Here is a 16,291-nt window from a genome sequence, read left to right as displayed (position 1 = left end):
GCGAACGGTAGTTTCTCGAACGAGTCGAAGAAATCTAATGATCTTCGGATCATGTATCGAGTCGAGCCACGAGTAACTTCCGCTCCTTTCTTCTACGCTTATTTCCACTTGCAATCTCTTACGGTGGGGCCCCCGTAATCCAACATATCTGTCATTATTAATTAGGATAAAACGGGATAACAGTGGTCATCTGGAGTTATTAACGACGATCCACTCTTGACAGGCGGAAACTTTCATAAAACTGGTAAGAAATGTCAGATTCAAGATCTGCTTAATGCAATGGATGCGCACAAATGTTTGCTATAACATAGACAGATGCAAAAAGTCTCATAAAATTATGCATGAGACAAATAGCAAAAGCAAAAAATGAGATTTGACCCCGATCTCGAAAAACCGATGGACATTCTTCCCACGAGAGTGTCAAGAGACGAATAAAATCAAAAATAAAATTAATAAATATATAAACATTTCCTTGCGATCAAAGAGTTTCAGAAAACAAACCAGCCTGTCTCGTTACTTTCGTTAAAAAAAAAGAACGAAGCATCGAAAAAATCTGTGTCGAGTCGAGCGCTCTCGAGGAGAATTTGTCGATCGTCGCTTTTTACGCAACGCAGGTTTACGAGCTTTTACGGGGGAAAAATAGACAGATGGAGACAGGAGGAGTGAGGGAGAAAGAGTGAGAGCAGTCAACCAACAGATGTTTTAATATAAATTTTGTGGCCGATTAAGGTTGGCGCGCTAGCGATGTATAGCGGGAAACGTTATACGGGTCGCATCGCGCGCGGTAATGGAGTTTGCGCGATTGCCTCTTCGCCAAGAGAAAGAGAGAGAGAGAGAGAGAAGGAGCGAGTTTTAATAGCTACGAGTGTTACACGAGATGTTATTACCGCCGCGGAGAAATGCCGGCTACGCGAGCAAGTCAGATATTATTAATTGATCGCGCGCTCGTACACACCGCGACTCAGTGCAGCAGCGGAAACGAGTAATTAAGTAACGCGCAGTTATCGATTGGATTATGCGCCAGGGCCTGATAAGCGATCGGCGGCCGATGAAACGCGGCGCGAAAGGAAACGGCAACCTTTCAACGATCGCGGGATCGCCGGCGGATTAACCAAGTCGTTCGGTGAAACGCGCGCGGCTGCTCGCTTTCTTAATTAAAAGGCACTGCTGAACGCCGACGACAATGTATCCGACATATGTTGGCCTGCACTTCCGGACTTGCGTCGGATCTAGTCGCGACTTATTTCTTGTTTCTTCGATTATTCCGGAAATTATTGCTTCAATGATTAGGATCTTAAATTATGTTTTAAATATTCGCGCGCGTGAAGTGTTTCACAACGCGGAATAATCTGATGTGAACTCGTCGTGATTAATGACGTAATTATTGATTAACTCGTGTTCGTACTGCGTTTGGCTTTGGTCCTTCTTCTAATCGCTTGACAAAAATTGGTTACAAGAAGCTGAATATCGCAATGATTGACTATTTTTTTCTGACGTTTTTATCATATAGCGCTATCGTATAGAAGAATTTTGAATTTTTTATATTTTTTCTTTTATATTTTTATATTTTATATTTTTATATTTTTATATTTACTCGCGTTATTGTATTCTTACTCTTAATTAACTTGTGTTCCTGATTAATAGGCGGTTCATCGATTCTTTTCGCGAATATTCGGAAAAAATGGGTAGTCGCTGTTTTCGCCAGGAGTTCATCTAGACATCATTTAATCCTTTAATTTTTTATTTTCAATAACTCAACTCACTTTATTGATAAAAGTGCCTGAGAGGCCACACTTAAGGCGCTTTTACCGCTGAAAGTAAGTTGAGAATACGGGCTGAAATATTCCATATTTAAATATTTAAAAAGGAGGGTAATGGCAGAGGAAAAGTTAAGCTTGATTTTGTCGAGAAATTCCAACGTGAAAAATTAAACCTGACCTTTCACGAGAAACTGAACTTGATTTTGAAAAATTAAACTCGATTTTCACACGAGAAACTAATTACGACGCTTGGTCGAAGCTTATTCGCGCGACTCGAGATACAACACCGAGGGACTTTCGCTGCGAAGGTTCTAACCTCCGAGTGCAGGGTGCACCGTGTGTACATTTCCATGTAAAAATATCGTGACACGCATGCAGAGCGTGCACACAGGGCGTATGTGCATGCGCGCTGGTCGACCATCATCGACGTCATTGGGCGAAGAGGGGGGAGAGGGTGTCTACTAACTTGCCCATTAATATTGAAGATTTGGGACCCCGGCGTATATTGTGGCGACGCGGTTATGACTTCGAGACGCAGCTCGGATGGGGCTGTTTAACATTTATTATTGGCGATTTGAATTCGCACCCACGTTCCGAAGATGCATCTTTTATTCAGTTACACCGTTACTACTTCGAGCGTGGCCGTCCCGTGCGGATTTTATCCTCGCAAATGCTTCTCGAGAATCGAATCGAGCGCGGGGGATCGCGAGAATTGCCCAGGCACGAAAATGCGCTCGGGGAATTTGATTTCTAAAACTTCAGATTTTTCTCGTCTGTGTATCGCGTAAACAAGTTGAGCGTGACAGTGAAAGAACGATTTGGTGACAAGTAGCAAAATCTGATTAATGTATGACCACCAAATTTTTTAGTTGCAACAATCAAACATATATTAATCAAATTTTGGTGTACAGAGAAAAATGTTAGATTCAAGTAAATAATTACTCCAATACTCCTTAGCACATTTTTACTTAGATTATGTCAATTTTATTTGAATTACACGCTTGTTACGCAGTTTTAAAGAGGAGTCAATTAAATATTCAATACACAGAGAGAAGTGAGATGTTAATGGAGACGCAATTTTTCCGGACAAGCTCGCACGCGACCGTCGAGTGACCATCTGCATGGAAAAAATGGAGAGAGAGAGAGAGAGAGAGAGAAAGGAAAAAAGGCAGAATCGTCAACAAGGATTAAAAAATGTCTCGCGCATTTGGCAGGTGGTTAAGCGCTATTCGGACGTGCACGCGCGCGCGTGTGTGCACGCGGCCGACGATGCGCAGCGGCGGCAGCACGTGGGTCGCGATCTTTTCGAAATAATTTAGGGGACGGAATCCCCATGCGTACGCATGTACACGCATCTGCACGGAGTTATTTATGATGGATTAGACCGGGATTTAAGCCACGACTAATTTATGTCAGGCCACGGGATAGCGACTCTCGACGATTTTCTCTCTCTCCCTCTCGCTCCCTCCCACCCTCCAGTCCCGCTCGCTCCCTCCGCCGCCCCCCGATCGCGTACGCGACTCTCGTGGCTGATTTGCGCGCGTCCCGTTAACGCAAAACGCGACGGGATAACGTTAAACTCTGGATACGCGATACGCGAAGGACGGCCCGGTTGTGTTCACGACGGACGTCGCGTGTGGAAAACTTTCCACCGAGCGTTCCAAAGAGTTGGAAACGCTCGAAGTATCGCGATGAGAGAAAGAGAGAGAGAGAGAGAGGGATAAAGAGAAAGAAGGAGAGAGCATTATTTTGTCGCTGTATACAATCGCCGACACGATTCACGCGACAGAAACTTAGTTTACCTTTTTTTATACTTCACCCTCGTGTTGAACGGCTACACCGAACGAGCCCCGACACCGGTGATACGTTATTTAGATCTGTCATCTGAAACGTTCGTATGACGCGAAACTTTAACTTTGTAACGCGTATACGGTAGAGACCGATACGTCCTTTTCGCGATTCGGACGTCGCTCACCTCCGAGGGTGGATCGTCGATAATAATTCCAGCCTTGAGGAAACAAGGATCGAGATTCCGCGATCCATGCTTCCGTCTCTCTCTCTCTCTCTCTCTCTCTTCCGTCTATCCCATCCAGATCAATGACTCCCGCGCGCGCGTTTCATTTTTATTCCGTCCACCGGCTACTTCAGCCCCGACTGCCGCCACCACCTCCCTTCTCTCTCTCTCTCTCTCTCTCTCTGTGTCTGTCTCTCACCCCTTCTCTCTTACGGCCCTACGTCTCCCGATATCTCGCCGGCCATAAATTACGCTCCTCCTTTTATTTGCACAAGCGCCGAACTTAAGTAACTAGATCCGGAGTCCGCATCGAGGGGTTAAACGCCCAACGGTATCCTCTCTCTCCTTCGGCTACGATACGCGACGATAGTGGTCCCACCCCTCCGTCCTCCCTCCTTCCCTACCTCCTTCTCACTCCCTCTCTCTCTCTCTCATTCCGAGCAGATGCAATTGCGTCGTCCCGCGGGGGCGAGCGTGTCGCACAGCCGGACCAAGGGGTCCAATAATGGCGACCTGAATAATACAGGGAACGAAGAGCGAGGAAGAGAGAGAGGGAGACGGGACGCGAGCAGAGAACTCCTCCCTCTCTCTTTCTCTCTCTCTCTCTCTCTCTCTTTCTCCGTTTCGTCGGGGCTGTGGAGTCGAATCATCGTCACCGCCATGCTCCATCCGCTCGTCGCGAAATTCCGTGAGTTTTTTTCCGGCGAATTGCAAGCGGAGGTTACCGTACATTCATTTTTCAGTCAACGGTTATCGCGAAACGAACGTCGCTCTTTGTCGGAAATCAACTCCTTTTCTTTCTCTCTCTCTCTCTCTCTCTCTCATCTCATAGATGAAAGTAACCGAATCGGTCGCGAGATACCGGCGCATGGTTCGGACATGAATAATGTCACGTTAACCGCAATTGTATCTTCGCGAATGATCTTCGCGAGCGAGGAGACGAAAGAGAGAGAGAGAGAGAGAGAGAGAGAGAGAGAGAGAGAGAGAGAGAGAGAAGAGGTGAATTCAAGAAGCGAGGGAGGGGGCGGAAGAGTCTCGCTACCGGGGAAGACTCGGTAGACTCTGAGTGATCTATAGGCCAAGATAAACCACGCGTTCAACAAGTGTGCGTCGCCGATAGTCTATCTATAGTCTGCAGAGCACGACGAGCCGAAGATGCAAGTACATACGATGCTTTTCCGATATATCTCCCGGCGAGAGAGTGATGGCGGTGAGGCCTTCGGCGTGCCTTCGATTATCTCGAAAGCGTGCGTGAGTCCTTTCGCAAGCAAGGATCGCGGACGAGAAGACCGGAGCTGCGTTAGGATCTGATTCGCGGGATCGTGAATTTTCGCGCGCACGAGTAAGATGGCCAACTCTTGATCAGCCAATTACGCAATATCGACGTTAAAAATCGGGAATTTTTATAGAAAATTAAATAAACTAGACAAAGGTGGGTAAATAAAATGTTCATTCGTTATTATATCATGATTGATCAACTGAACATAATTTTCTACTGTGTTTTAATATAAACAACCATTAGTTTATATATGAAAACAAACTGATAAAATTCATGAGATAAAATCAAGGAATAATCAATGGAACATAACTTTCTATATTATGTTAAAAAAAACTAAAAGAAAGTAAGATTTGTTTAATTAAAAAGAAACAAATGTTTTCTTTAATCAATTCCTAATTATAAAAGTATGTGAAGTATTTCAAAGTTTGAAATTATATTTTATTGACTTCGCACATCTCAGCGTATTTTATTCTTCAGTACATGTCGGTGAAATTCTTCACACGTAACTGGATAATTAACTTTAACTTGCAATTCTGTTTTGACATTTTCTATAATCCCAGATAAAGCCAGAAGGTGCTGTTCGCATCCGAAGAGTGTTAACGTCGCCTTTAGAAAGCTGTTTGAACACAGCAGGACCTTTCATTTGACGTCTATTGGCAACACTCGCAGTTTAAGAAGATTTTTATGTATTTTGCTCCGATTTATCATTATATTTCGCATCATTTATTTTTCATTAAATGAAAAATCGGGACAAATGACGTCCAGTTCAGGATTTTGTCGGGACGCCTCTAACGAGAACCGAAGATCGGGATATCCCGCGAAAATCGGGACGCTACGCACGACCGGGCTGGAAACGCCGGGCGCTCCAGCGCGTTTTCGATATTTATCAATCCACACACTACCGTCAATCGTGCGAATGCGATTGCGCTCGCGCACACCTGTGCCTTCGGGGCAGCGCACATTCTATGGAGTTGCGAGTCGACCGCGAGCTAACAAGGTTATTGTTCCGGGGATGAATATGAACATTTGCGCGGTTAATTACGCACCGCGTAAAAAAAACGTTACCGGGGCATACGCCCGGGAACAATGAGCGCGCGATCGCGAAAGCGAGCGCAAATAACGAACCGGCCGGCTCGTACAGACCCAAGGAAAAAATTGCGCCGGCTAGAGGAAATGAGTGTTATTGTAAAAAAAAATACACACGCAAAGAGAGAAAGAGAGGAAGAGAGACCAACAATAACGACGGAGGGAGCACTCGAGCCGGGTATTTCCGTGAAATCTGATTGGCCGGCAACGCTGCTGTGTTTCGGGAGGAACAAAGTCGCGCTAACGAAATACCCGTGTTACCGAGCGGTGATTAGCTTTCTCGTTTTTTCTTTCGTTCTTTATAGATTTGCTTCTATACGTGAGATATTTCACAATGGAGCCCGGTCTGACGTGCTGCATTCACGTCGCTGTTAAAAATGACTGACATTTCCGACTAATAAGCAGCTTACGCGACTGCGAATGCTCCAAGCTGATCAATATTCGCCATTTTCGCGTCGGAACATTTATTGGATATTTATTTCATCGATGTACTTATTTCACTGTATTATATTCACTATACTTCATAAGCCGGCTCGATGCGCAACGAATTTAATTTTTCCGCCGACTCGGCGCTCTCTCGTGCACGTTTTAAATATTTAAAGCGATCGTTCACACGAAGCGCGTTCTGATATCTCCCCGGCGGTAACGGTAATTAATTTCCCGCGTGGCATTCATGATCTGCTCGCATGTAATTTCAATACACCGTCCTGCCAGTGCACAGTGTGCACCGGCTCTCTCGAACTTATCTCGCGTATCCTCGCGCACGCGAGGAAATTCAGTTTACGAGAGCTAGACACGGGGTAATGTCCTCCCTCTTTCCCTCTCTTTCTCCCTCTCTCTCTCTCTCTCTCTCTCGCGCTTTGGGCCGGTCCTGAATATACCGTATTACTCGGGAGTAATCCGTGTATCAAGGCTGCGGTTGTATCTCCAGAAAAGAAGCAGAGTTTCGCACATAATGAAAGGAGGCGATTTTGTAAGGCCGGAAAGTGGACGAGGGCGAGCGATAGAGAGAAAGAAAAACGCGAAAAAAAGGAAGATGAGGCGGAGGACCAAAAGAAAAATATCTTGTAGCCTAACCCGGCCTCTTCGTTATGACAATATATCTCGGGCTCCAGGGAAACATTGCCAAAGGAGTCCCGAAGGCATGCTACCAAAGCTCGCGGCGGTTTCCTTTGTCGGAGATTCTTCGAGCGAGAGGAAAAGACGGCCGAGAGGGGCTCCAGAGAAGGATGCTGCACATCTCTCTCTTTCTCCTTCCTCCTGTTCCTTCTCCTATTCCTCTCCCCTATCCCCCTCCCTCTGTCTCTCTTTCGTACACTCGCGTGTCCTTTCTCTCGCTCGCGCGCTCTCGACATAAAATGAGAAATACTAAACAAAACAGGATGCTATTAGGTTTTTGCCGCGCGCCACCGAGGCCCCCGGTTCCGTTGCCCCGCCGTCCGATGATCCCGGCCGGGTTCCCAACGCGCACCACGAGGTTATTATCGAGGCACCGCGAGGATTTTCGGCGGTACCTCCTCCTCGATCCCACGGAGAACATAGGACGGTCGCGTAATGAAAGCGATGCCGCGAGTTCCGTGTGAGCGAGACAGATTAGGGAACAGACTTGGATCGATCGCGATGCCGTTCCGTTATTATGATCTTCACAAGATCCTGAGTGTTACCCTTAAGCGATAGATCAAATTGTATCTCTTAACCAAGGATCGACTGATCGCGAGATGCAAAAGTCGACGACGGTGAAAGGGTTGAAACACTTTACGGTCCGCCGCCGATATAGTATCGTCGCAGTGTGAAAATATTACGTTATATGTCGCGATATCGAATTAACAAAGTACCCGGTAATCCTAATTTTTCCTACCCTCCGGCATCCAACATATACGGTGCGGCGCGGATGATGCCGGGGTGCCCTCGCGCGAGGGGATGACACGTCGCGCCGAAGGGGAACACGTTATCGGCGGCGATGCCGTTTATTTTTACGAGACGGCCGGGTCATATATTACGCTACTTTTTATATGGGGCTTATAAAAAAAATACGAGACGACGACGACCACCGCCCCACGGGTGTAGTGACTAAACGTACGACGCGACGCCCGTCGCTCCTATAAAGCAGTCCCGCGTTCGCGCGCAAACACATAACGACGAGATCGTGCGCCTTTATCCCGTCATTGAATCTCGTGAGATACGCGCGCGCGCGCGAGCGCCGGTTCGGGTACTCCGAGTGGCGCGTCCCGACGCTCCGCGATACGACGCACTGGCGTGAACGCGCTCCGTAAAAGCTGTACCTTTTCCCACCCTCTGCGTGCTATACAGGGTGGATTCATGGCGAACACGGTGATCCTTCGAGCCGAGAAGGGCGAGAGGAACAAATTGGTAGTGCCGAGCGAGTTCCTCTCGATGCGACGCGCGTCACAGTCTGTTTCGCCTGTCGCCCGAAAAATAAAAAAAAACTCGTCTCCGCGATTAATCCGGGTGAACTCGATTTAACGGGAATCGAAGCTTTGTGAGAGGAAACATACTCCGTATTCGCGCTCTTTTTCCCGAAAACCACCAGAGATATCTGGCCCGCTTTTCGATCGCGGTTTCCGGCCCACCCAGTACATCGATCGTATTCGAAACATTACCGCGCATCATCGCGTTACGATCGTGCGTTAAAGCGGAAGGACTTTCGCCGGTCTCATAGGCGACGCTTACGACGACGACGACGACATCGCCCCGGCCGTCAGCCGGCGTCGGTCCGATAAAAGCACGAGGGAACACCGCGAAATAAAGCGCATGGTCCTGAAATCGTCATTCGGGACCCCGGGGCAGCCTGACCGTCGTTCCAGGTCGTTTCAGGAGGCACCGTAATGGCCGCGGCAGCGGCCTGCCGACGCCGACGGAGACGGGATTATCGCAGAAACGCGGAGTGTTAATACCAATTTTAATCGCTCGTCGTAAAGACGATGTGCGCGTGCAACTATAACGAGATTCGCGTTTGGCAATAAAGATGCTTTTATTAAATCTACCCGGGCGACGCGTAGCGGCGCGTATCTCTCTCTCTCTCTCTCTCTGCTCTCCTTTTTCTCTTTCTCCTCTCGCGGTTGCTCCCCTCCTCTCCTCTCCGCCTCTCTCCACCTCTTCCCGCCTCGTGTGCACGCGCATGTTGGTTTATGGCCGCGCTCTTTCTGCTTCTTTATGGAGATCGTGACGTCTCAAAAGACAGCGACGTCGTCTTTGTCATGCTCCAGATCGTCGCCGAATAATGTTCCTCGACAACGAGCGTCTCTCTCGCGAACCAGTCGCGCTCTCGTCACGATCGCCAATCGTCGACGATGACAACGACGGGGGAGGATTCGAGCACGGTGAAGTTATAAATAGAAAAGTGATATTGAACAGGATCGGTTTGATTGACTCTCTGAATCATACGAGCAAGGCGCCATTTTTTCTTAGCAACTACGACTAAGAGTATGTGATGTACCGGTAAATTAGATTATTTTTGTTATAATTTAAGTATAGTAAGTGTAGTAAGATATTTCAGTATCAGAAATTTGGTGTATTATTTCCAAAATGGAAGAGAATTTCTTCCTTCACATTGACATAAATTACAAGTATGTGACGGATGATCCGCCTTGCGTCGGACACTCTGTGAATGTTCTTTACAGAAAAAAGTAAATGTGACGAGTTTTAGCCGAACGTGAATTCTTCTCAAACTTTCGACCTTCGGGAATAGAAATCGAAGAACTCCGGAAGAACTGGGAAAAAACGGTTCTATTCCAAAGCTTTAAAACTATAGCACACGTAAACACCGATCGATCGGATCTACGTCTCCGTAACCCTTCATCCGCCAACTGCTCGCGGGTAAGAACCGGAAACATTACTCGATACTGTGCGTCAGTTCTCTCGTCGAATTACGTATTTCTCGGTGCAATATTGCGCGTAATTGATATCGCTGCAATCACTGTGATTCCGCTAATAACATTTCTTCTGTTCCGCACGTTTCGCAACGTAGGCGCACCGCGATTGATCTCGCTTTCCGCAAAACTGACACGGCGGAGAGCCGATAAAGTTTCAGAGTGGATTTATTATATAATAAAATTAAAGATGTCGCAGACTGCGCACGTAGAATTTTATTGACAAGTCCGCGCACAGAGAGAGAGAGAGAGAGGGGGCAGAAAGAGAAAGAAAGAGAAGAGCAATAAATCGTTCAGTTTCTCCCTTCGCCGGATAAGCCGCGAGGAAGTCGAGGGTGCGCGTCTAATTCCAAAGCACGTTAGATTCTACGGGCGCGGAGGCGAAAGAGCGCGAGATCGATAAATCGAGAGTCGCTCGAGATGGTAAACAAAAGCTGTGAATAAGAAAGGAGGCCCTCTCGTTGAACCTCATTAAAAAGCGAAATGCTCGTGCTCGTGGCCGCCCCTGAATTAGGACGACGACGACGATGTCAAGGGTGGTGGAGGTAGTGGTGCTCGCGCACGACTGAGGGCGAGAAACGGAAGCTCGAAAATACGCTTTTCCGATGTACAATGCGCGATATAAGATGCGGAGCAACGCGTGAAACGTGTGGACACGATCGTGCTATCGTAACTATCCATCTGAGAAAAACTGCAAAGACAGAATCTGTGCGAGACAATGCACGTGCGCGTGACAATGAAGAATAAACTCCGCGATATCCGCGATATCAATCCCACTTTGAACGACAGGATTCTATCTGCAATTTTATGCACCGTGTAATACAAAAAAGAACGCTCGAAGATTTATATAAGATGGCATCCGGGGAAGCTTCCCATCCCATTTATTTTTCTCATTTACTTGTATAAATAATAATAATAATAATTATTATTTTTTTTTAATTATTTCGCAACCGTTTGATTCGCGCGAGAAATGCCAAAAGGAGTCAATTTTGTTCTCGAGGGGGACACTGTGATGAATTCAGTCGTGCTGTTGTTCAACCGTTTCGTCATTTTTCGCGTGAATCAGTCGATCGCAGAATACAATCGAGTTCGAAAGTGTTTCTTCATTCATCCTATATATGTATACGTGCACGAATGCATTAGTAAACGCAATTCGCAGATTCTCGAGATTTTTTTTTCACAAATAGAATTCCATTCTGAATTCTGTTGCGAGTTTATAGCTCATTTTATAAGGCGGACTTTGTACAAGGGAAATCGTGCGATTCACTCTCGGACGTATCTCGCGATTGCGGTGGGCAGATGATAGCACCGTAATTACGACATCTTAAGAACCAGCAGATGATGATAATTTCGCCGATTGATATCGTCGGCGCGCATCGCAGGTTCGCGCGCGCGTCGTTAGCTCTCACGATCGGATAAGGGTTAACCGGCTCTCCGGGGGGATATTCCTCAATTTAGTCGATAGGCTACTCTTTAATGATAGCCGATAGCCAAGACGTTATCGGCATTCCCCCGCTGGATAAAAATGATCAGCACGACGCGCTCGTCGATAGCTAAATAATCGGGCGATCACGCCGAGTAGCGTATTTCTTATTTAAAAGGAGCAATGGCCCGGATGTGGGGAAGATACGAAAGTAAAACGAAATGTAAAATATAATATATAGAACGAGAGACACATATGATATAAAATCAATGATTATAATGTCAAAGCGAGACGCAGGGGACAATCGGCCCCGTCTTATAAGTTGGCGGAACAAAATAAGCAGAATCAATTTCAACAAATATTTTTAGTTGTTGCTGATTTATTGCTAAAATATTACCAAAGGAAAAAAATTCGTTGCTCATGGTTGCTCGAAAACTTATCAGCGACAAATGAGCAACGGATAAAAATATTAGTTGAAATTAGTTCTACTTATTCTGTCCTGCTAATTTATAAGACATATGGCTCGATTTCTAATCTCTTCGAAGTAACTCAATATTTCTCTCATTCGTTTCTCCATCCTCGTGCTGTTAAAAAGATATCGGTAGATGTTGCACATGACACTAAATTAATTGGAAATACTAAAATTAGATAGATACCTAAGATATATTCAATAATTCCGAGAGACGGACTCGAACCTCGTCCATAAATCGCACTTAGGACACAAAGAACGTTTCTGCGTATGCGAAGTATCCGTCACCGCGCGTTACACGAAGCGTCTCCTTTATCCAACAGTAAACCGATATCGATGTTGAAGAAGGAAGAAAAACGGACGATACTCGACGGTGTGTCGGGGTATTGGTGACCCTAATCGAAGGATTCGCCACGCGTGCGTATAACGGGCGATTAATCACCGTGGCGGCAACTAGTTCGCCGCCGACGAACCGTCGTCTAAGATAGAAAATCATATCCGGGGATCGTGTGAGGTCGGGAAGCGATCGTAGTTCATTTAGAAATCGCAAGGACACATTGTCACGTTGCTTATATATATACAAGTGTACCGCCTCCACCGTGCGCTCACGTAATAACTATTACCCCGTCGGGGCTTCTCTCCGATCTCGCTCGCGGCCCCCGCCTGATCGAAGGGGATTGTTTCGCCCATTATGCACGGAAAAATAATCGCAATTCGTGCAACAGAATGCGGACCAAACGATAACTCGGTGACGAGAAACGATAACTCTGTCGTCGCGACCGAAAACACTCGTCTGCGTTAAAACTAGGTTGAGATTGTGCTGAGAAAAAAATACGTAACAATTTATTTGTGGGATATAAGGCTTATGGAATCATTTGTGCACAGAAATAAGATTTAAATCTGTGAAATAAATTTTTAAATATAGGAGAAGGTATTATGACCCCCTATTTATATTTTGTACAATAACTTTGTTGATAATCAATATTTTAAATTGAAAACTTGACGATTACATTCGTCAAAGTGTCGCCCAATTCGATTCTACACTCAAAATTGAATATCGAAATTGAAATTGAAATGAAATATTTATTACTTGGTGCGTTATTTATGAAAATGTGGCGACACTGCATAATGAGTGGAACAATTCGAGAACAATTGACTGAGTAGTCGCTCAAGACGAAGGAACGTCAAATCGAGGTGAAAAAAATATCCCGCGACTACAGGATCGCCTGCAATAGCCGGAAAAATTTCTCACACGCGAACTGAACCCTTGAACCGCTGAAACTTGAACCTTGAACTTTGAACCTCGGTCGAGTGGCGCGTTTAACGTAATATAGCATAATAACTCGTTGATTGTATACTTTGAATTCGCACGCACGTTGTTATCTCAAAGAATGCTTTCGGGACGCTCAGATAATCAGGAAGAAAGCCGGCGATTCAACAACGATGACGACGAAGACGACGTATTCCCCGCGGGCGGTCCGCTCGTTGTGCGATGTATCTGCGGCGCGTTGCACACGGCCGACGCGGAAAACGCCGGTGTATGTGTGTGTCAATAAAAATAATCGACTGTCCGAAACTCGCCTATATTGGATATTGCGGAGAGCGCATTTGTTTAGCCGGTCCGCCGGTCGCAAACGACCAAGTTCTCGGATAAAGAGAGAAACCGGGCCGAGTTTGCTCTGACTCCCGGAGGAAATTACCGCAGATAGAGACGACGACGACGCTTTCAGGAGCTTCCGCGCGTTTCCCGATCGGAGCGGTTAACAATATCGTAAATCTATGAATTCGTCGAGCAAACTTGCCCTCGCGATCTCGAAGAGGAAAACGATATCATTCGGTACATTATTCATTTTTTTCGAATTTTTGAGAACTTTAGAATTTCCAAGGGAGAACGGGGAGCTTACTACCCCCTCCCCAAATTTTGAGCAAAGGAAACAATTAAATTGTGAAAGTCATAAAAGTAAAAAAAAATGTGACTTATATATCTGATAATCTACGTTCTACCAAAAGCTACAGTACATGTTCTGTAATTAAAAATTAATAACAAAATATTAGTAATATTTTATGAAAATGAATGTAATGAAAATTTCACCAGCAACGTTTCTCAACTCAACTAAACATAACGAGCATCGTTGAAAGGTCTTTCAGTATATTGGGAAAGGAGTAAACCTGGTTGCGGTGAACAATGTCAGAAAATCGCTTCAGTGTACTAAGTATGCTAAGTATGTTAATACACAGAAAAATGGTGCTCGCGAAAAGAAAGAAGCTGGAAGAAGAAATATCAAAACAGTTCACTGAAGATCCACGAAGACTGGCTTTGACATAAACACATTAATAAATTTCGTATAAAAATAAGTTCCCCCTCTCCCTGACTGAAATCCTAGGTAGGAATCCTATACTCATCATTATTAATAATGACTCATGTTCTTAATCGGCTATCCGCGGGCGAATCTCCGCGAGTGTGAAGAGAAAAACAAATACTCGCAATCTCCCCCCAAAGTTCGTCATTTACAAGCGGAACCGAGATGCGTAGGACACGTGATTAGCGAATCTTGTCGTACTCGAATGCAATTACACTCATCCCTGCGTCCCTACATCCTGAAACATATATCGTCCTTCCAAATACATGCGTACAACGGGGAATCCAAGAAACCGTACAAAACAAGCGGCGCCCAGAAGAGAAACCAGGCCGGCTTTTTGACGTATCTCCGCGTCTATTGACCTCGTGTCATAGCATAACAAAAGTGAAGTAGTCGCTCAGCCGATGTGCTCGCCGGCGAGGATAAAACCGCGCACACCCGCGCGGCCGATCGACGCGCGCGTTCTCTCGCACGAGAGAGAAAGAGAGAGAGAATGACACCGATCGTGCTCGCTCGGGTGGCCATATTTGGCGCTAAATGACGGCGTTTAAACAAAAAGTCCCGCTCCTCGATTCCGCTCGGTGAAAATGACACTGACAACGAACGACAACAAACCCGGGCCATTCACCCGGGGGACTCACCACCAGTTGGCTTGCGCGCCGCTTTGCCACACGACGATCAGCAGGAGCAGGTAGCCCGTCGACATGACGTGAGAGCGTGCGTGCGTTCCCGGCGTGCGGAGTCCTCTTCTTCGGCCGAGAGAGCCGCCGAATCTCCCCAGTCGAATCCCCCTCGTGGAAGCGCGACGGACGGACGGAGAGCAGGTTACGCGGCGCGTACACGCTCCCTTCTCCCCCTCAGCCACGCATTCTTACATGCGCCGACGATCGGCTCGCACGACGACGACGATTCGCATCGCACGTTTCCCCGGGATAGAGAAAATATCGTCGACGAGCGCGCGGCGAACGGCCGGGAGTACGATAGATCGAACGATCTCTCGCGATCGCGGACCGCCGATACCGCGGCAACGTCGCGGTGCGCTACCTGGCGTTCTCGCCCTGACGCCGCGAAAGTTCCTTCCCCGCGTCTGCTATTCGCTCTCTCTCTCTCTCCGCTGTCGCGTTTTTACATGTTTCCGGCGACGCCGAAAGACGCGTGTCGGGAGGGCCGCCGAATCTCGCGCGGATCTGATCGATCTCTCGAGGACGAAAGAGCGAGGGGAAGATTAACGGACGTCGCGTCGGCGATTCGAACGGCTGCTGGCGTTCGCGCGAAGAGAGTGTCGCGGCGGGTCAGCGGTGGCGAGGCGACGTGAGGACGCGCGCGCGTCTCGACGCGTACACGAAATGACGCTCCGTGAACGCTCGCGTACGAACTGTGGCCGGTAGTCACGCGGAAAGGGCAACGGGGCTCTCACGATGGGCGGAGACATCGTGCGCTCGCGGCCGCGCCGATTGGTCGCGTCGCCGAAGAGCCTCCGAAGGCCCCCACTCGCGCTAATTAAGCATTTCGGCGCACCGTCCCATCGCCGGTGCGAGCGGCGTACGCTCGCTCCGCCACGATTCGTCCTCTCGGCCGGGCTCTCGGCTCCTCGTCTCTCCGCGTTGTAGCACGAGATGAGGCGGCGGACGATCGCGCGGCTCCTCTCCTCCGTCGGCCGCTCGTCGATGAGCCGCTCCCGATGATCCCGACACGATGACGGCGGCCTGAAAGAGAACAGGGGTGTCTTTACGCTCGTTTCCGAGAACAATCGCGTATCGACGTGTTAACTCTTCAATGGCAAGGTGGATTTTCAATAATAACATGGAGTCTCATTCCTCTGTTTATTTATAGGTGAACAAAAGTTTAATAAATAATAATTTTATTAATTGACTTGAAATAATTCCAGCGAAGCACGTGGAAAAACGCCTTGACATGCCGGGGGTCGATTATGTATTCCAAAACGAAGTGAAAATTACAAGGGTAGGCGAATTTACTAGAATATTTGTAATTTCATCGGTCGACATCTAG

The 16,291-nt window shown here is 47.1% G+C and overlaps 1 protein-coding gene across 1 annotated transcript in view; it reads right to left on the bottom strand.

Moving 5' to 3' along the window:
* Nucleotides 1-16,291, bottom strand: part of LOC106748334 (protein Wnt-1-like) — a 57,475-nt gene that overhangs the window by 38,264 nt on the left and 2,920 nt on the right. Inside the window, exon 2 of the mRNA XM_014626749.1 lies at nt 14,923-15,987. Within this exon, the coding sequence (XP_014482235.1) occupies nt 14,923-14,987 (65 nt within the window). The 5' untranslated portion in view covers nt 14,988-15,987. The remainder of the gene's footprint in view (nt 1-14,922; nt 15,988-16,291) is intronic.

The sequence above is a fragment of the Dinoponera quadriceps genome, unplaced genomic scaffold, assembly GCF_001313825.1.
Source record: "Dinoponera quadriceps isolate SergipeBrazil2010 unplaced genomic scaffold, ASM131382v1 scaffold2723, whole genome shotgun sequence".
Classification (NCBI taxonomy): Eukaryota; Metazoa; Arthropoda; class Insecta; order Hymenoptera; family Formicidae; genus Dinoponera; species Dinoponera quadriceps.
The sequence above is the reverse complement of the archived record's forward strand: the minus strand, read 5'-3'. Positions and strand labels throughout refer to the sequence as shown.